Genomic DNA, 19,921 nt, shown 5'->3' with positions numbered 1-19,921 from the left:
CTATAGTACCGTCCTCCGGAAGATCCGGAACATCCGTAAAAGTGATCAATCCATGAAACTGATCCTAGAGCTCCGCAGTTTTTGAAAAAAAAACACTAAGAACTGAGATGATAGAATGAATTTGGGGTCGTGACATAAACATGGACCTTGATGAGTATGGGACCGTCCTCCGAAAGATCCGGAACATCCGTGAAAGTGGAAAATTAACGAAACTGATCCGAGAGCTCCGTGGTTTTCGTGAAAACGTTAGGAACTGCGATATTAGAATGAATTTGGAATCGTGACATAAACATGGACCCAGATGGCCATCGGACCGTCCTCCGCAAGATCCGAAAATTCCGTATGAAACTGACCCTAAAGCTCCACGGTTTTTTCGATATCACTTGAAACTGTTATATATAAATTAATTTGCGGTCGTGACATAAACATGTACCTAAAAGGCCATGGGAACATCCTCCGCAAGATGTAGAACATCTTTAAAAATGGTCAATCCTTGAAACTGATCCTTGAGTTCTACGGTTTTTTCGAAAGCATGTGGAACTGCGATATAAGAAAGAATTCGGGGTCATGACATAAACACGTACCGAGAACGAACCAGGCTGAAAGTCTTCTTAATAAAGATAAAAAAACACGGACCTGGATGGCCATAGGACCGTCCTCCGGAAGATACGGAACATCCATAAAAGTGATCCAGAGGTTTCTTATATCACAGTGTTTAAAAAAGAACTGCAGGGCTCTAGGATTAGTTTCACAGTATGATAAATTTACGGATGTTCCGGATCTTTTGGAGGACAGTCTCATAGTCATCCGGATCCATGTTTATGTCACGACCCTAAATTCTATCTTAAATCGCAGTTCCAAGAGTTTTCGAAAAAAAAACCACGGTTTTTTCACAGTTTCATCGATAATCCACTTTTACGGATGATCAGGATCTTCTGGAGGACGCTCCAATGGCCATCCAGGTTCATTTTTATGAATCTTCCGGAGGACTTCCCATGGTCATTCGGTTTCACGTTTATGTTAAGACTCCAAATTCATTCTAATATCACAGTTCCACGGCTTTTCGTTCTTGGATCAATTTTATGGCTTACAATCGGGCTAAGGCCTTGTTGTCCTCTGTTGTCCGAAGAAGTCGTCTCCACTCTACTCGATCCATGGCCAGACTTTGCCAGCCTCGTAGTCAGCGAAGGGTGCGCAGGTCACCTTCTACTTGGTCGATCCACCTTGCCCGCTGCGCGCCTCTTCTTCTTGTTCCTGTTAGGGCGCTTTCGAAAACCATTTTCACTGCGTCGTCGTGCGAAATTCTTACGACATGCCCAGCCTACCGTAGTCGCCCAATTTTTGCAATGTGAACGATGGATGGTTCTCCCAACAGCTGGTGCAATTCTTGGTTCATTCGCTTCCTCCACGTTCCGTCATCCAAGGGCGCGTTTGTCCTCCACGAGCATAGTCACGGTCTCGTGGCAGTAGACGACCACCGGTCTAATCAGCGTCTTTTAGATAGTCAACTTCGTGGCGAATTTTATTCGACCGGAGCGCCCTCCGGAGTCCAAAGTAGGCACGATTCCCTGCCATAATCCGTCTTTGAAATTCTCTGCTGGTATCATTTTCAACGGTCACCAGTGAGCCCAAATACACGAACTCATCGACCACCTCGATTTCGTCACCGTCAATCTGAACTCGGGGTGGGAGGCTAACATTGTCTTCCCTAGAACCTTTTCCTTTCATGTATTTTGTGCTTAATGCGTTGATGGCAAGTCCAATCCACCTAGCCTCAGCCTTCAGTCTGATGTACGTTTCCGCCTTCGTCTCAAAGTTCCGTGCCATGATGTCGATGTCATCGGTGAAGCCAAGAAGCTGTCTTCATACTCGTGTCTGTCCCAACTCTTTTGATCACACCTTCTAACGCGATGTTGAACAGCAGACACGAAAGTCCATCACCTTGCCGTAACCCCCTTCGAGATTCAAAGGGACTCGAGAGTGTCCCCGATACTCGAACAACGCACATTACTCTATCCATTGTCGCCTTGACCAATCACGTAAGTTTATCCGGAAATCCGTACTCGTGCATAATCTGCCATAGCTGATCTCGATCGATTGTGTCGTATACGGATTTGAAATCGATGAACAAATGATGTGTAAGCAAGTTGTATTTGTGGCATTTCTGCAGAACCTGCCGAATCGCGAATATGAACCCATGAATTCCTGCTGGTATTGCCCAAGAAATCTCTTGCAAATGGTGACAGGCGGCGGCGTATAATTTGGGAGAGTACCTTGTAAGCGGCGCTCAGCAGTGTGATCGCGCGGTAATTGCAGCAATCCAACTTGTCGCCCTTTTTGTAGGTTGGCCATACAACACCTTGCTTCACTCCTCCGGTAATATCCTCTCCTCCTAAATCTTGGCAATTACCCAGTGCAGCGCTCTAGCCAGTGCTTCCTTCACCACCGTATTTTAGTAGCTCACTTGGTTGTTGATCTACACCAGTTGCTATGTTGTTCTTCAGTCGACCGATCTCCTCCTCAACTTTTTGAAGATCAGGAACCAGTAGCCTGTCGTCTCCTACACGTGCTCCAAAGTCTGTTGCCGTACCACCTTCGGTTTCTGCTGCATCACCGTTGAGGTGCTCGTCATAATAATGCTTCCACCTCTCAATTTTATGGACTGACCATTTTACGGATGTTCTTGATCTTCCGGACGACGGTCCCATGACTATCTAGGTACATGTTTAAGTCACGATCACAAATTCATTCTTATATCACAGTTCCTAATATTTTTGGAAAAAACTGCGGAGCTCTAGGATCAGTTTCATTGATTAACCTCTTTTACGGATGTTCTGGACTTACCAGAGGATGGCCCCATGGCCATTTGGGTCCATGTTTATGTCATGACCCCAAAATATTTCTTATATCGCAGTTCCACAGGCTTTCGAAAAAACCGTAGAACTCTAGGATCAGTTTCGAGGGTTGACCATTTTTAAAGATGTTCTAGATCTTGCGGAGGACGGTCCCATGGCCTTCTGAGTACATGTTTATGTTATGAGAATTTTCCACTTTCACGGATGTTCCGCATCTTCCAGAGGACGGTCTCATGGCCATCAAGGTCCATGTTTAGGTCACGACCCCAAATTCATTCTATCATCTCAGTTCTTAGTGTTTTTTTTTCAAAAACTGCGGAATTTTTCGGATCTTCCGGAGGACGTTCCAATGGCCATCTGGGTCCATGTTTATGTTACGATCCCAAAATCATTCTAATATCACAGTTCCTAATGTTTTCAAGAAAACCACGGAGCTCTAGGATCAGTTTCGTTAATTTTCCACTTTCACGAATTTTCCGTATCTTTCGGAGGACGTTCCCATTGACATCCAGGTTCATGTTTATGTCACAAGCCTAAATTCTTTCTATCATCACAGTTCTTAATGTTTTCGAGAAAACCACGGAGCTCTAGGATCAGGATCGTGGATTTACCACTTTTACGGATGTTCCGGATCTTCCGGAGGACGGTCCTATGGACATTCAGGTTCATGGTTATGTCACAAGCCCAAATTCTTTCTATCATCACAGTTCCTAATGTTAATAAAAAAAACGCGGAGTTCTAGGATCAGGATCGTGGATTTACCACTTTCACGGATGTTCCGGATCTTCCACTGGACGGTCCGATGGCCATCTTGGTCCATGACCCAAATTCATTCTTATATCACAGATCCTAATGTTAAAAAAAACACGGAGCTCTAGGATCAGTTTCATGGATTGTCCACTTTTACGGATGTTCCGGATCTTCCGGAGGACGGTCCCATGGCCATCCAGGTACATGTTTATGTCACGACCCCAAATATTTGTTTATATCACAGTTCCTAATGTTTTCAAAAAAACCGCAGAGCTCTAGGATCAGGATCATGGATTGACCATTTTTACGGATGTTCCGGATTTTTTGAGGACCGTTCCGTTGTCTCCAGAATCCATATATAGGAACCATGACTGTATTTTGGCTAATTGTGAACATTTGTGCCCATTAATCTAAATTACAGATCTTGCGCCACTTGCAAAACCCTACAAACACACCTTTCAAAAAAACGTGTAACAACTCTTTTCGCTTTTTGAAAAAAGTAGACGACTCTATTGGCAAGTTGTTTGCAATCAATATCATCTAGAAACCCTAGGAATTCTAAAGGTACCACAATTTTTGAAATTCATTAAGAAATGGCTAAGTTGTGCCATTGCAAACTTGCCGTTACACGTTTTTCGTAGGCATCGTATTCGGAGTGTTAAAAGGAGCAAACCGATTGTCAAGTTTTTAATTCCATTTGAAAGATCATTATGTTGTTAATTTACGGTGGGAAAACTGCGAGAGCGATTTTTGTTTAAAGCATTTAATTTAATTTTAAAAATTTCATATTTTTATGCAAAAAACTGCCATAACTCTTCAAACAAATGAGATAGTATCTTAATTGCTTCGGCAATTATCACTGCTTTATATGGACGCTAAGATTTAAATATACTGTGGAATGCTTTGGAATAATCTGTCTAAACCTTACCTAAAAATCACTTTTTCACAATTATCTTTTCATACATTGATTCCTCGCAAAAACTTTGTTTTAGACACTTTTAGAACTTTTGATGGCGCACAATTTTGCCGAAGCAATTAAGAAACTATCTCCATTTTTTGAATAGTTATGGCAGTTTTTTTTGCATAAAAATGTGAATTTTTTAAAATTAAATTAAATGCTTTAAACAAAAGTCGATCTCACAGTTTTCCCACCGTAAGTGTAAAACATAATGATCTTTCAAATGAAATTAAAAACTTGAAAATCGGTTAGCTCCTTTTAGAGACATTGACAATTGAAAAAGGCCAGTTTTTTTAAGAAAATCGCCTTTAACTTTCCAATAAAAAAAGATAGCAACTTAGTTGCTTCAGCCATAATATTTGCCATTGAAAGTTCTAAAAGTGTCTTCTTTTTCTTCTTCTTCGCATGTGAAGCTTATTGCATATCGCATATTAGCTTATTGCGTGCTCTCAACTTAGTGTTCTAGATGCACTTCCACAGTTATTAATTGAGAGCTTTCGATGCCTGTACTATTTTTGCATTGGTATAATTGTGTGGCAAGTTCAATCATACCTTCTATGCCCAGGGAAGTCGAGAAATTTTCCAACCCGAAAAATTCCTAGACCGTACCGGGAATCTAACCCAGCCACCTCCAGCATGGTCTTGCTTTGTAGCTGCGCCTTTACCGACTGAGCTAAGGGAGGCCCCTAAAAGTGTCTACAACATTTGTTCTAAGATAAATGAACGTATGAAAAGATATTCATAGAAAACCAATTTTTCAGGGGCCACCCTAACTTGCTTGTTTAAAAAAATCATAACTCATGAACCATAAGAGATGGAAGTTTGATGGTTTGAGCAAAGGTGCCGCAAATTGATTGTTCTGCAACTTTCTAGAACATTGCACTGATCTATCTCACATAATAAAAAGTTCACATTTTAAATTCACCAATTTTATGGACCACCCTTATTTCACTAACATAAAAAAGTTGGCCAAAAAGTATGAAGAAACTTTCCGGAAGACACCATATGCCTAAAATCAACAGTTTTAGCGCAAACATTTTTGTCTTCCTAAATACGGCTTTGGGACCATTGTGCACTGGGAGCCAATGATCAGCTTATATGTCAAATATCACAATTTGTCTTCATTTCGTATAGTTGCAGATACAAGTCAAGGCCTACATTGATCAAATTTACGCAGCAATTAATTTTAAGGATGTTCCAAACCTTTCGGCGGGGCATCTGGTGTCCTATCTGGTATATAAAAAAAAACACCATTCTACTACATTCCATATAGTTGCAGAGAATAATCAAGGCCTACTAATCAAGATGAAGGTTGATCCGGGTCACTGGATGGACTTCCAGTGGACTCTCAGTATTTAAAACCAGGTTGTGGGTTGGTTTTGTTAAAATTTTAATCAGCACTACCCATAGATGCCTGTTGCTGTGGATTTCCAGCATCACCTTGTTCTAGACGACTACCCAATCTAAGCTAGCCTTGTATCAGACCTTTAGGTTACTTGGGATAGGCCCTCCCCAGAAGTAAGGCAGTTGATGTTCATTTGAAACGCTAATAACTTTTCGGGGGTAACTCGCATTCACGTCCGGTCTTGGGGCAAGATGTTCCCAAAACTCCAAAGGTTCTACATTTTGAACACGAAGAAAATCGACCCACTACAGCGTCACATAGAGCCGCGAATATGAAAGTGTCTCGCTCCCCCATACATTTTGTCGATGCCAGAGCTGAGTCAAAAAGTTGAACAAGTTTCTTAGGGACCTACTAGTCTTAAGGCCCACGCACATTAGATCCGGATCGGACGCGTTACGGCAAAGTGACAGCTAAATCTATTGTCTAACTGTCAAATTTACGTCAACGCAACGCAAACGGATCTAATGTGGGTGGCCCTTTAGAGTTACCTCTATGCTAGCAGTGTCTGCCCTGCCAATAAACGGTTATTAAACCTATAACTTACATAGCCCTTCGGTTCTCGTCCAAGCAATATATGCGGCTTACCTTATTCGCACCTGGTTTCACAAGGCTAACTTGAAAGTGTTGCTTTTACGTAGGCCGTTCAAAGATACGGCTCAAACTAAGGCAGGTTTAATGCTTTAAACACTTTGCAATTATATCAGCATATACAATGAATTCGTCATTGTTTAGTGGTTCCAATTGAAAAGTTTATTTACCTGTACTGAACTTTAATCTTCGTGAAATTATTCCTAACTAAAATTCTCTCAAAGTGTACGTGATCGCACGTAACCTAACATTATCAGCTCTTAGCTCATAAACTGGTGTAACATAAGACAACAGGTGACAACGAATTTCGCACTGTGACCAAATCTCAAATCTCTTAAACCAATAATGTGCATATTAAAAGCATGCTAAAGTCTTCTTGATATGCCTGCTTCTTATAATTGAGACATTTTTCGAATTTGATTTAATACCCGTTTGAAAGGATTTGTGCAATGAACTTAGCTTTATTTTAGAGGTACAGACAAAGGGTTAAATATTCGCGTTGACGGCACCATGAAGCCACCGCATCTACACGCAAAGATTGACGGTTTCTTACACGCTAACTTGAAAGTACTCATTAATGAGTAAAAAAAGACCCATTTTGAAGAAAAGTGGCTTAACTCATTAATGATTAAACAATTTTACTCATTAATGAGTATCTGTTACCCATTAATGATTAACAATTACTCATTAATGGGTAACAGATACTCATTAATGGGTAAAAAATTTACTCATTTAATGAGTTAAGCCACTTTTCTTCAAAATGGGTCTTTTTCAACCATTAATGAGTACTTTCAAGTTAGCGTGTATGGGATTTTTTGCTATGATGAACTAGCAAATGGCTAAAAAATCACACAATTTAAAAATGCTGTGCCATGTTTCACGCATAAACTGACAGATGCTTATGGCAATTCCCACAGGAGTAAAGAGTTTCAGAGTCACCGTCATCGCCAATGATTTTATCACTGCTTTCCATGTACCTATAGGTATACATCTAGGCGAGCATGTTGGTAAATAAATAAAATATACAGCATAGAACTGCCAGCACTTTCGGCTCTCGCTTGAACGTTCAAAACAAACCTGCATCAATCGCAAAACAGAACTGTACAATATTTATCGCACAGGTCGATTTGTGAAAATTTGAATTTAAAATACCTTCTGCATATACATTGTCGAGTGATGGTAAATCAATAGTTTAGCAATGAAGAAAAAATTGTTACGACCGATCGTACGGGAATTTATCGAACTGTACAAAAGCCTGCCGTGCCTGTGGAAAGTGCAGTGCAAACAGTACGCTGATCGGCCAATGAAAATCGAAGCCTACAAGCTGATGGCCAAAAAATTAAGCGAAATGGAACCGGATGCCAATCGAGTGTCGGTCATCAGGAAGATTAACAACCTGCGTAGCAACTATCGGAAGGAAAAACGAAAAATACGGGCGGCAGAGCTGAGTGGCGGCCTGTATGAACCTTCGCTTTGGTACTACCATTTGTTGGAGTTTCTGGATGGGCATGACGATTCCGATACCGATAGCATCGACATTAGGCCCGTCAAAGTTCAGGTTAGTTGATGAGTGAGATACTCATTTGCGGAACAAATCGATTTCTTTGGGAATTTTAGTTGGATTCACCACCGCGGAATGATAACGACGAGGAAGCTTCCTCACAGCCACCAACGGAGGCAACATTCGAGCTAGCCCTAATGAACGGAAGTCCATCGGAGTCCATGGAAATGTACTCCTGTCTGGACGCAGTTAACTCGAGGAAACGAAAATGTGACGATGTTTTAAACATAGCAGATCATGATCAAATCCAAATTGGTAAATGTGAAGATAGGCACGATGCATTCGGTCACAATATTGCATTTAAGCTTCGAGCCTTGCCAGATGAGCAGCGTATTTACGTGGAAAAGCTCATCAACGATGCCATCTTCGAAGCAGAACTGGGGAATCTGAACCGGCATTGCCGGATTCAGTTAGGGGAAAACTGATTACAGCTGTAAGCGAGGAAATTTAGAACCCTCTCGTTTATTGCAGTGAATACTGTAATGTTATTTAGCTTTTAGAACAAAACTGACTGATTATGGTAAATAAATATTATTTTTGAGTTCATATCTCGGTTGATGTAGACTAATTAATGTATGTAACAGTTCGTAAGCGTTGGCACTAAACCGAAGCGCGCTACCCGAGCAAAGCTAGATATCAAATTGAAATCAGAATTTGCTGTTATGATGTAACTTATTTTGAATACTCCAGTTGATCTCATTTTGGTTGACTTAACGGTTAACACAGCAAAAATGAGAGCAAAATTTTACACTGTTGAATCAAACGGAAAACTAATTCAGCTTTCAATGAAATCAATGTGATTACTGATTTTGCATTCATAATGTTAAACTGAATACGGGCCTGGCGTAAATGGTTAGCATCCATGCTTCTCACGCTGAAAGAATTAAGCTCAAATCTCACCTCGGGCTAGTCACGAATGACCTAAAATGTGTTAAACAAAACAAATAAACAATAATCGTTAGTTCAACGACGGATGAACTTAAATCAAATTTTAAACACGAAATTAACGGCAGATTAAAAAAGTCTTGACTGCATAATGAAAGCCCAATATGATATCAGACTTCTGTCGCGACAACTGAAATCCAAATGAGTTTTCATTATGATAGGAACTGCAAACTTTAATATCGATTTGCTTTCATTTTGTTAACCGACTTTGCTCGGGTAGTCAGACTAGCGAATTCCGACGTCATTATAGCAACATAACGATAATACACCGACTCTAAGCGACCCAAGTAACCACGAAGCGTCGAAAATGTATCGACACTACAAAAAATTGGTCGAATGTAAAATTTATAAAAGAAATCAGGAGATGCTAGCGCCACTTAACGGCGATTTATCTTTCCACAAGTTTCTGACGGAAGTTGGACGCCTGTTCTCTGTGCTTTTAACATAGACTAACACTAAAACCAGGGGGTCCCAAAGAAACATGCTCAATCTTTTAGTTCAGGAAGTACCAGACCTTTGGTCTCAAGCTAATTGAACACGCCCATTCATTTTTACTCTAAAGTGAGTAAAAATCTACTCGCTTTCGGTAAAAGTAGAACTACTATCAATGTTTAAAATAAAAATCATGCTACGTTTATTTTAAAAATATTCGTGTATGTTTGCTTCTGTTTGCTTTGACAGGTTTGTAATCAAAAATAAGATTACCGGGGGTCCACGGTACTATATGCAATAATACAAGTTTTAAGTTAGTTCTTAGGGTGGCATCACACTAGCGAATCAATCTACGAAAAATCTTCTCTCATTTCTCGCATCTACTTGCATCGAGCATCATCTTTTTGCAGGAAATCTCCAGAATCGTCATCAATCTTCTTTCTATCTACTCAGCGTGCGCGCAGCTAACCACAACAACACAAAATCTTTCCTGCATCGTTGATAGAGTCAACCCCCTCGATTTATTCGTCTTAATCCATCTGAATTTGACTTTACTTTTCTTCTCCATCGCTTGATATGCCGCCTGATTCCCCCAATGTTCTACCGTCAGTTCGTTCGTGTTCAGAGTGTTGGGCTTCGGTCTCCGGGGTCACCATGTCCCCAGGCATGGAAAATCATTGACATTTATTCCGTGCACTCATTCACATTCACATGCCTCTAATTTTTTTCATCATCAGAATTCCGTAAAATAAGGTATGAAGGTTTGTAGGTTTGGATATTAACTACAACTTTTGTTAATAACTCAAATGTGTATATCTTTTGCGTGGTGAACCAGAGCGAACAGAACCCACCATTGTTTTTCAGTGAATGTAAATTATATTCACTGAAAAACAATAACAAGTTCTGCCCGCACTAGCTCGTCATGCATAAGAGATACAGGTTTGAGTATTGGTAAAAGGTTGAAGCTAATTTAAAAATCTACAAAAGCTTCATACATTATTTTACGGAATTCTGATGACGAAAAAAGTTAGACGCAAATTAATGTAACTGAATGCACGAAATGATTGCAAATGATAGTCCACGCCGGACCATATCAATTTTCACTACAGTCGAAATTCGCTGGTTAGACCACCACCTCGGCCCAACTAACGAATTCGATTTGTTAGTTGAGTCAAGTGACAGAAGGTTAAAATTTGTTCGAGGGTGTGCGCATCCTTTCTCAAAATGCGGATTCAAGCAATTGTAATCAAATAATGAGAAAGTCATAAATGAGTTCTCATATTTGCTCTGGAAAAAAGGAAACCAATTTGTGAGCGGAGTAATATAAATGATAACTTGAAATTTGAAAGTGATCGACTTCGCACCACTCAGAATGGGATAGTAGCTTAAATTTAAAAATGTATGATCATTATTTGGGGGAGGGCAAAATTATACTTTTGCCCTATTGAAAATAATTGGAGGGCCAAAAGTGCCATGTCTCACCCCTCCTTAACCTGAAAAGCCTGCCTGAAGTTTAGCCTTATACCAACAATCAATACGAAACTAACGATTTTAAATTGGCTCACCACTTTAGTAGCCTATTGGTCCCAAGCAAACGATTAACGTACCCTATTCTAGTTGAAATTCTATTACTACACTATGTTTGTTTTGATTCGCTATGAAAGTTTGACAGATAACATCAGGGGTGTGTGGATTCATGCAGAACATGCAGGGGTGAGTGAAATAGCTTGGGACTGCTTGGGACCGTTGTTCTGGTACTGAGTGAGCCAAAAATAATAATGATTTTCTTCGGGACCCAGTGGTCTTAGAGTTACCAACAATCAATACGAAACTAACGATTTTAAATTGGCTCACCACTTTAGTAGCCTATTGGTCCCAAGCAAACGATTAACGTACCCTATTCTAGTTGAAATTCTATTACTACACTATGTTTGTTTTGATTCGCTATGAAAGTTTGACAGATAACATCAGGGGTGTGTGGCTTCATGCAGAACATGCAGGGGTGAGTGAAATAGCTTGGGACTGCTTGGGACCGTTGTTCTGGTACTGAGTGAGCCAAAAATAATAATGATTTTCTTCGGGACCCAGTAGTCTTAGAGTTACCTCTATGGAGTTACCTCCATGCTAATACCATAGAGGTAACTCTAAGACTAGTAGGTCCCGAAGAAACGTGCTCAACTATTTGGCTCAGCTCTGTTACTATCTTCGGTCCCAAGCTAATCGATTCACCCCTCGAAACATAGGAAAATCCACGAACCCCTCATTTTATCTGTCAAACTTTCATAGCGAATCAAAACAAATATTGTGTAGTACTGGAATTTATACTAGAATGGGTTACGTTAATCGATTTGCTTGGGACCAATAGGCTAGTCAAGTAGTGAGCCAATTTAAAATCGTTAGTTTCCACCCCTCTTATAACACCCCTCTCGATGGAAATATTCAAGATACACGTCAATAAAACCGTTTGTTTACATCAAAATGACATTTTTAACATCTCAAATTAACGCACATTGTTATTGGCGCCTTGCAGTGAAACTTTTCCAAGCTTTCGCCACCTACATTTCGAAGTGAGAACTACTAGAAGGAGGATAGTTTTCAAATTCTGCAAGTAAAACAGACGATTTTTGGCGCAAATCGGTACATAAAGAAAAACTAATAATTTTCGGTGGAAACTTTTGCTTGAATTGTGTAAGAAAATGTGTTTGCAAAGTAATTGTTATTATTTCGGTATGGATCGGAGATGTTTTCATGGAAAATTATGCATAACAAGTTTGCATCCACAGGTAGAGGTTACCTCCTGCACAGTTGCATTTTTCGGAAAATGGTGAATATGTGCGATTTCCACTAGGATGAAAGTGGAAATTAAGTGAATTTACTTAGGAAAAATTGTATAATGCTGGTGATAATGGAGAAATGGTTGTATAGGACGTTAATATTCAATAAATGTTCATTTTGGCCTTTTTTTACACGGAGAAAAAACTATCGTCGAAACAAAAATATTTGAGGTAAATTCAAACGTAAACTCAGTTTGTTCTGGTCACAAACATAAATTAGGTTGATTTCAAACGTATTCCATGTTTGAAGTCATGTGAAATCAATGTTTAAAATAAAAATAATGTTACGTTTATTTCAAAAATATTCGTGTTGAAAATAAACGTATTTGTTTTTGTTTGGTTTGACAGCTATGCGAACAATAATAAATATGTTTATTTTAAACATGCTTCTCATGTTTAAAAAAAACATACATATTTTGAAATTATTTTAGTATTTGAGTGCAGGGTAAAGCAAAATAAAACGGTTTGCAAAGAAATGATAAAATAAGATCTTCGGGCAGGGCATCAACATTCCTGCTCTTTTTTGGGTGCGATTAAGTGTGACCTGTGGGAATTGGATCCTGGTCCAGGATGCGAAGACCCGTCGGGGTGGATGTCTGGGAGTTCCAGTTCAGTGGAACCGGTGAAAATTTGTGTTATTGGCGTCGTTTTACCTTTTCTGCCTCGGTTTCTGCCACTGGTCCTCATACCGGTTTCTTTCTATGTTCGGTGTCGCAGGAGGATCCGGAATGGATTCGGAATGGAAAACCGTTTTCTGTTGAGGTAGAGCAAAGCTTTGGCAACTTTTTCTGAATGTATCAAGAAGGAAATAAAAAGGCATGACACGCTAAAAACCGTTTACCCAAATCCTATATTGTTGAAATAAACATGCTTTTTAATTTAATTCAAACATAAATATTTTAGTTTTAAACATGCTTTCAATTTACTTTGAATAATTCATATGTTTAGAGTATAAACATTTATATTTTTGTTTTAAATGAACAAAATTCGTATCCGTGTAGGTTAACATATTGATGCACATACATCGATGGAAAACGCAACGGAAAATTGTAATTAATGCTAATTTTCACGAATTTTATATGCAGTATGTCAGCTGTATCATCATCATGCAGTGGCGACATCTGCGTCGAGCTTTTACGGCAATCTCCCAATAGGTTGCTTGTAAATTAATGATCACCAATTCGGGATATATTCCACGTAAAGTTGACCGACAATGCAAAACCATCCATGGACCTTACTGACTACCGTAACCATTATCATCAAAATTCTCAAACTATAAGTAAAAATGTTCTAATATAGTTTTCTTTCCGAAAATGTATGGAGAAAAAAAGAATTCTCGAAAGAATTTTGAATGGTATTGGTTCTTAACAACCCATTATATGTAAGGTTCACTTCCAAAAAACCATAATACATAAGGTAAAAACATAATCACACAAACGTTCATGTAAAGTTCCATAACCATTTCAGTTAAAGTTTAGCAGGGATTATAAACAATTTTTAACCATTTTAGGTAAAGTCAAGATATGGTTCGCGTTTATGCGGGTATCTATACCATAACATATTTTGTATGGTAAATTTTTATTCGGCACACTTTGGTATCTGCTCGGGTACCTGTAAAAAAAACAATATATTATATATGTTAACGACGTAATGAAAATTTGCTCTTGATATATAAAATTATATTATAACGTGCGAATAGAAATGTCAAGAAAATCCACGTCCAGACGCACATATACTTCGAACCCCTTATTCAATATTCAATCCGAAATATAATCCTAAACACGTTACTGCACATTGCGCTTTGCTGGATAACGCCCATTTTTGCGACTGCCGTTACGTTTTCCCCTCTTTTCGCTCGCTCGCTGTTAAATGACAGCCGAGTTTGACAGAAATACGTGGAAGTCAGAAAAGAAAAACGAAAGTGTTGTGTGTGAATGTTTTCTCCCTACAATCATCCAGTGGGTTCTGAATCTGCTGATGAAAATCGATTAAAAATAGTAGTTTAATATTTAATAAAGTAAGTAACTTCCCGCTCGCCCAGCTGTAGATCTGGCCACAGTCCGAAAGAAGGATGGCCCCGACGAGGAAACCCAACGATGGCCTGCTGGCCCGGGTAAATTTTCCCCTGTATGCAATAGAAATGCTCACCAGTCGACACGTCCTAGTGGCTGGCGGTGGCGGAGCCTCCAAGACCGGAGTGGCTAATGGATTTGTAAGTACCCATACCTGAATTATAATTTGATTAGGTACGGTTGGTTCGAGTTTCGAATTTGATCTTTCAGGAAATTTACGAAATATACCACAACGGCGAAAAGTACGTGGCAGATGAGGTGATCCGACACGAAACCGGACCCACGGTGGTCATGAACTGTGCCACCAAGAACGATGAGAAACGGACCCTGCTGGTTGCGGGGCAGGAAAGTCACTGCCAAATGTATCTAGTGAATCCGATTATCAGTTCGTCAGATGGTGAATATGCAGGAGGGAAAACAGAAACCTTGGATGGGTTGCGCAAGCGGAAGAACGTATCCTATCAACCTCAGGCGAATGGACAAGCTACGGCCAATCAACAGCAGCCGGATCCGAAGAAGGGCGGCGACGAAGATAAGGATCGTGCCAGGAAGGTGATACGTTTCGAGATCAAAACCAGCGATTCGATTCAGACGGATTTCACGGAAGCGGAACCGTTGCAGCGAGTTGTCCGAATCAGTCCCAATGGACGCCTGATGGCAACAGGCGGAACGGATGGCCACTTGAGACTGTGGAATTTTCCGAAGATGACAATGCTGTCGGACATATCGGCTCACACAAAGGAGATCGATGATTTGGACTTTAGCCCTGACAATAAGTATATCGTATCGATAGCCAAGGATGGACTGGGTGTCATTTGGTCGATCAATCCGGATAAGGAGTCTCGAAAGCTGACGTGGAACCCGCCGGAAGGCACCCGATATCTGTTCAAGCGATGTCGCTATGGGCTCATCGAAGGGCACAAGGACAAGCACCGATTATTCACGTTGGCCAATCCGTTTTCGAAATCGGGCAAAGCCAAAGGTTTGCTGCAGCAGTGGGATCCGGACGTTGGTCGGTTGAGTCGCGTGGTGGAGATCGATGAATCGCTCGCTGCCTTGGCCGTTCGGGACGACGGGCGCTTCGTGGCCGTTGGGACCATGTTCAGTGGTTCGGTGTCGATCTACATTGCATTTAGCCTGCAGCGGGTGCTGCACATTCCGAATGCTCATGCAATGTTTGTGACCGGGTTGGAGTTCCTGCCCGTAACGAACTTTGACGGTCCGGCTATCAGTGCCAACTCCGAGGCGGCCGTCCTCTCCATCTCGGTCGATAACCGAGTGTGCGTGCACAGTTTGCAGTATAGACGTAAGATCCTTCTGGCATTTACCGTTTTTTTTTTTTGGTTATTGATCGACATTCTCGTTTCAGATTCACTCCCGGCATGGGTTGCAATATTCGCAATAGTGGCAATTTTGTTCATCACTTTCTGCTTCTGTTCGTACATTGGACTGTAGTTGGGCCCAGTGATGCGTCGTAATCTTTGTGTTATCAAGAAAGTGTATGTTGGTAGTGTTTACTTTGTACAGTCATGAGAGAGGAAACAGGATCAAGTAATCAGGTGATAAATAAATTACTTTATATTAAGTTTCACCGATGTGACTACATTAGACAACAAAAATATAACAAAACAAAAAATAGCTCTTTTAAGATGCAAGATGTTAATTTATTCAAATAAATTGTGGTAGTTTGTGATTACACACGAATAAAAGGCGTAAATGCGATTTAAGAGAGGTAGTTTTTTTCAGATTGAAATGTTGAGAAGGAATGACTTTTATGAAGAGCTTTGAGTGCGTTGGTTTATTTTCTTTAAATTCCGTTATAATTGCTTATCTTTTGACAGATACGCGTATTTCGTCTATACTACTTGCAGACTTCATCAGTGCCAAGTATCTATACTATTATAGGTAAGAAGAGTAACCACATTAATGGTCACTTTTCAAATAGACCAATGTAACAAATGTAAACAAATCGAGTTAAGCGATACAAACTATTGCTCTTCTATCATTGTATGTGATACAAAAACATCCATCCAAATTTACTTTCATTTATTTAAGATAATCATTGATCAAAACTTGTCCAATGTACAGTTTGAAATGATGGGTATATGATTATTACTTCGGTCATTTGGACTGCCTAACATGATTGGTGCTCATTTTCCAAAGGCGGGGCTAATCTAAAGTTAGGTACTCTACTATGACATCTGTGAAAGGAAATCTAGTATCATGTAGACAAAACGTCCAATGTAACACTAATTGATTATGTCATTGAGAAAAAATCGTCCAATGTAACATGTCCGATGTACAACTCGACTTGTCAAAACGTCCTATGTGGTTTTTTCTATGTTGTAGCATGGAATTCAAAGTAAAATTGTGATTTTACCGTTTCTTCTGAATTTTCAACGTTATTATACACTGACTACATTAAAAAATAGTATTGCAAAATGTATTGTTTTTAAACAGTTAAAATAATAATCTGTCGAACTTCAATTTCGATTTTCTCAAAATGGTGGATATGTTACATTGGTCTATTTGAAAAGTGACGCGAGGTTTCTGTATGTTTGACTCCCGTTTGACAGTTCACACTGGCTCCCAGCTGTCAAGCATATTGAGTTAGTCCTCAGTACCCAGATAAATAGCAACGCTTGGGTCGGTTGCTATCGCGCTGCCAAATTTGCTAACCCACTGTTCACCGAAAGGCATATTGTTATTTCCCGCACTTCAATAGCAACACCCGATGCGGTTGCTGCGTTAGAGCAACCAGTGAGTAAATAAGGCACATTTGACAACCTCTACCATAAAGGCCTAAACCCAGTGTGGGCGGAAGCAGAACGGAAACGGAAAATTTAACAGTTGTCACAAATGACATCAAGATGCCTAACCGAAGTCGATTTGGTTCTAACTAGTTTTCAATCCGACAAGTTGGCTTACTCAGATCCGAGCTCAGATCGGGCTTTTCCGCTGCCGCTGCCGTTCCGCTTACGCTGTCATTGCGCTTGGGCCTTAACGCTACTTGCGTACCAGGGGTTGCTATTCAGGTGAGGGAAATATCAATCCGCACCTCGGGAAGTAGTGAGTTCACAAATTAAGAGCAACCGTACCAGTCGGTGTCATTTGCGGCACTATTTTACTTACGCACAGCGTTTCCATTTTGGCTTTATCACTCCTCTCCACACCGGTCGTTGCTATCAGAGTCATAATTTAAGTTACCGTTTTCCACAAAGGCAAAACAAACTTTTGGCGTTTATTCAAAATAGCAACCGTCTGATGCGTTGCCACCGGGTTGCTAAATTTATGAACTCACTACTTCCCACGGTGCGCAAGTAGCGTTATGGTAGAGGTTGGTAAATGTGCCTTATTTACTCATTGGTACGGTTGCTCTAAGCAACACGGTAGCAGAAGAAACGAGCTCAACTTTTTGGCTCAGCTCTGGTACTATCTTCGGTCCCAACCTAATCGATGCGCCCCTCGAAACATAGGAAAATCCGCGAACCCCTCATTGTATCTGTCAAACTTGCATAGCGTATCAAAACAAACATAGTGTAGTACTGGAATTTATACTAGAATGGGGTACGTTAGTCGATTTGCTTGGGACCAATAGGCTAGTCAAATAGTGAGCCAATTTAAAATCGTTAGTTTCGAATTAATTGTTGGTAATACGACATGCACTAAACTAAGGACACGGGATATACTACAATAGATCAAATTACTGGTCGCAGTGGTGTTAGGTCCCGAACAGAGAAAAAAAGGAAAACTTTTACATGGTGGTGATATTGGATAAATTGTTGTAATATTCAATAATAGTTCATAATCCTTTTTAGGCAAACATTTAGATACTCACAAATGTCGATGGAAAATACAGCTGAACTTCATTTTATCAACAGGAACTCTAATCTAGAATGATTCTAGATAGTTTTCACAGTGATATCATAAAGCAAATCATCTTTATTTTACTTTTATTTACATCTTTTGTGCGATGGTGGAAACTAACGATTTTGAATTGGCTCAATACTTGACTAGCCTATTGGTCCCAAGCAAATCGATTAACGTACCTCTATGTTAGTATTGACGGTATCGTGAAATTAAATTATTTTTTCGTATGAAAATCCAACTGGAAAAGTCAAATATGCACATCAGTCTGATTGGAATGACGTTCACTGTGTTTTGTAGGTTTGCTGAAAATGGTGCTATAATGCTCATTTCCCAGATCATTTTCATGAATTTTCTATGTAGCCTGTCAGCTGCATCATCATCATGCAGCGGCGACATCTGCCTAGAGCTTTTACGGCAACTTTCCAATTGCTGTGAATTATTTTTCATTGTGCATCTGGTTGTGCATAGGGACGTTGCGATACTACTGATATCAGTAAAGTATCGATACTTTTATTTCGATACCAAGCAATTAAGTATCGATACTTTACAATCGATACTTCTCCAATATCGATATTTTTATCGTGGTATCGCGGACAATGGCGTCAAAGAAGGCAACATTTAAAAGCTCATCCTGGATGTAAGGACTCGTTGGAATTCAACGTACCACATGGTTGAGCGCTTCCTCGACATGAGGAAGATTATATCTGATCTACTTTTGGATGACACCAATAGTCCACCAATGCCTTCTCCAACGGATATTGAAATATTGAAGCAACTCGTAGTCCTTCTCAGGCCGTTCGAGTTCATGACCCGAGAGCTTAGTAGTGAAAAATACGTAACTCTTTCAAAAGTTATTGTTAATTGCCTTAAGCTGGGTTTAGATTAGGCGAGTCAAATGATCAACTCAGTTGAATTCAATTGGCTTGAAAAGTTGAGCCTGGTTCAAATTTTTTTTATTCAAGTGAGTTGATCAAGTTAGTTGAATGGCATGGTTTACACGTTCAATTCGCGTTCAAGTGAGTTGAATTCAACTGACTTGATCAATTGACGTGCCCTGTGTATATCCAGCATTACAACACAAATATCTTCCCATTCAAGTGACCTCCCAGCGATACTTTCAGTTAAGGACTGCTTTTCGAAGCAGCTTAAGAAGAGGTTTGGGCAAATTGAGCAATCGCTTCTAGTTGCAATGGCCACAATCTTAGATCCCAGGTTCAAGACCCTCCACTAAAAGGATCCATCTGCTTGCGCAAATGCGATCGACAAAATCCGGGAAGCTTTATCAGATGGTATCAACGATGAAGCAGATGTTGGTGATTTTAACGTGATCGAGGAACAAACTGATAAGTACGTCTTCTGGGGACACCACAGGACACTCGCTTACGTCAAACCAAACAAACAAGTACATACTGATCCTGGCGATGAGTTGGCATTGTACCTGGCGAGACCGGTTTGCTCAATAAATGTGAACCCGTTGGAACAATGGGAGGACATGAAGTCAGTTTTTCCAGCGCTGTATCAGCAGGCTAGGTTGCATATGGTCAGCATGGCAACTTCTGTTCCATGCGAGCGACTCTTTTCAAAGACTTGATCTATAATTACTGAGACCAGAAACCGATTGTCAGCAAAATATTTACAGAAACTAATATTT

At 40.1% G+C, this 19,921-nt stretch overlaps 3 protein-coding genes across 3 annotated transcripts in view; 2 read left to right on the top strand and 1 right to left on the bottom strand.

The window, feature by feature from the left end:
- Positions 1 to 10,055, bottom strand: part of Ns4 (Nucleostemin 4) — a 515,404-nt gene extending 505,349 nt beyond the window's left edge. The window contains exon 1 of the mRNA XM_065224084.1: positions 10,045 to 10,055. The gene's annotated coding sequence lies outside the window, so the exon portion shown is untranslated. The remainder of the gene's footprint in view (positions 1 to 10,044) is intronic.
- Positions 7,657 to 8,578, top strand: LOC135702971 (uncharacterized). The gene is made up of 2 exons (XM_065224048.1): positions 7,657 to 8,114; positions 8,174 to 8,578. Exons 1-2 carry the CDS (start codon positions 7,755 to 7,757, stop codon positions 8,540 to 8,542), a joined length of 729 nt encoding a protein of 242 aa, XP_065080120.1. The 5' UTR covers positions 7,657 to 7,754; the 3' UTR covers positions 8,543 to 8,578.
- A 4,199-nt stretch (positions 10,056 to 14,254) lies between the features above and the next one.
- On the top strand, positions 14,255 to 16,121 carry LOC135703001 (prolactin regulatory element-binding protein). Its single transcript, XM_065224092.1, has 3 exons — positions 14,255 to 14,540; positions 14,611 to 15,706; positions 15,770 to 16,121. The coding sequence occupies exons 1-3, from the start codon at positions 14,400 to 14,402 to the stop codon at positions 15,853 to 15,855; spliced, it is 1,323 nt and encodes a 440-aa protein (XP_065080164.1). The 5' UTR covers positions 14,255 to 14,399; the 3' UTR covers positions 15,856 to 16,121.
- Positions 16,122 to 19,921: the final 3,800 nt, after the last annotated feature.

This window comes from Ochlerotatus camptorhynchus, unplaced genomic scaffold (genome assembly GCF_037179485.1).
Source record: "Ochlerotatus camptorhynchus isolate MF236.1 unplaced genomic scaffold, CSIRO-AGI_Acam_v1.1 ptg000204l, whole genome shotgun sequence".
In the NCBI taxonomy this organism is placed as follows: domain Eukaryota; kingdom Metazoa; phylum Arthropoda; class Insecta; order Diptera; family Culicidae; genus Ochlerotatus; species Ochlerotatus camptorhynchus.
The sequence above is the reverse complement of the archived record's forward strand: the minus strand, read 5'-3'. Positions and strand labels throughout refer to the sequence as shown.

What these genes read in the sequence shown, in the direction of transcription:
- LOC135702971 (XM_065224048.1), top strand. Translation starts at nt 7,755, where the DNA reads ATGAAGAAAAAATTGTTACGACCGATCGTACGGGAATTTATCGAACTG. An exon ending in TTAGGCCCGTCAAAGTTCAG is followed by an intron (nt 8,115 to 8,173) that starts GTTAGTTGATGA and finishes TGGGAATTTTAG; the next exon opens with TTGGATTCACCACCGCGGAA.
- LOC135703001 (XM_065224092.1), top strand. Translation starts at nt 14,400, where the DNA reads ATGGCCCCGACGAGGAAACCCAACGATGGCCTGCTGGCCCGGGTAAAT. An exon ending in CCGGAGTGGCTAATGGATTT is followed by an intron (nt 14,541 to 14,610) that starts GTAAGTACCCAT and finishes TTGATCTTTCAG; the next exon opens with GAAATTTACGAAATATACCA. An exon ending in GCACAGTTTGCAGTATAGAC is followed by an intron (nt 15,707 to 15,769) that starts GTAAGATCCTTC and finishes TTCTCGTTTCAG; the next exon opens with ATTCACTCCCGGCATGGGTT.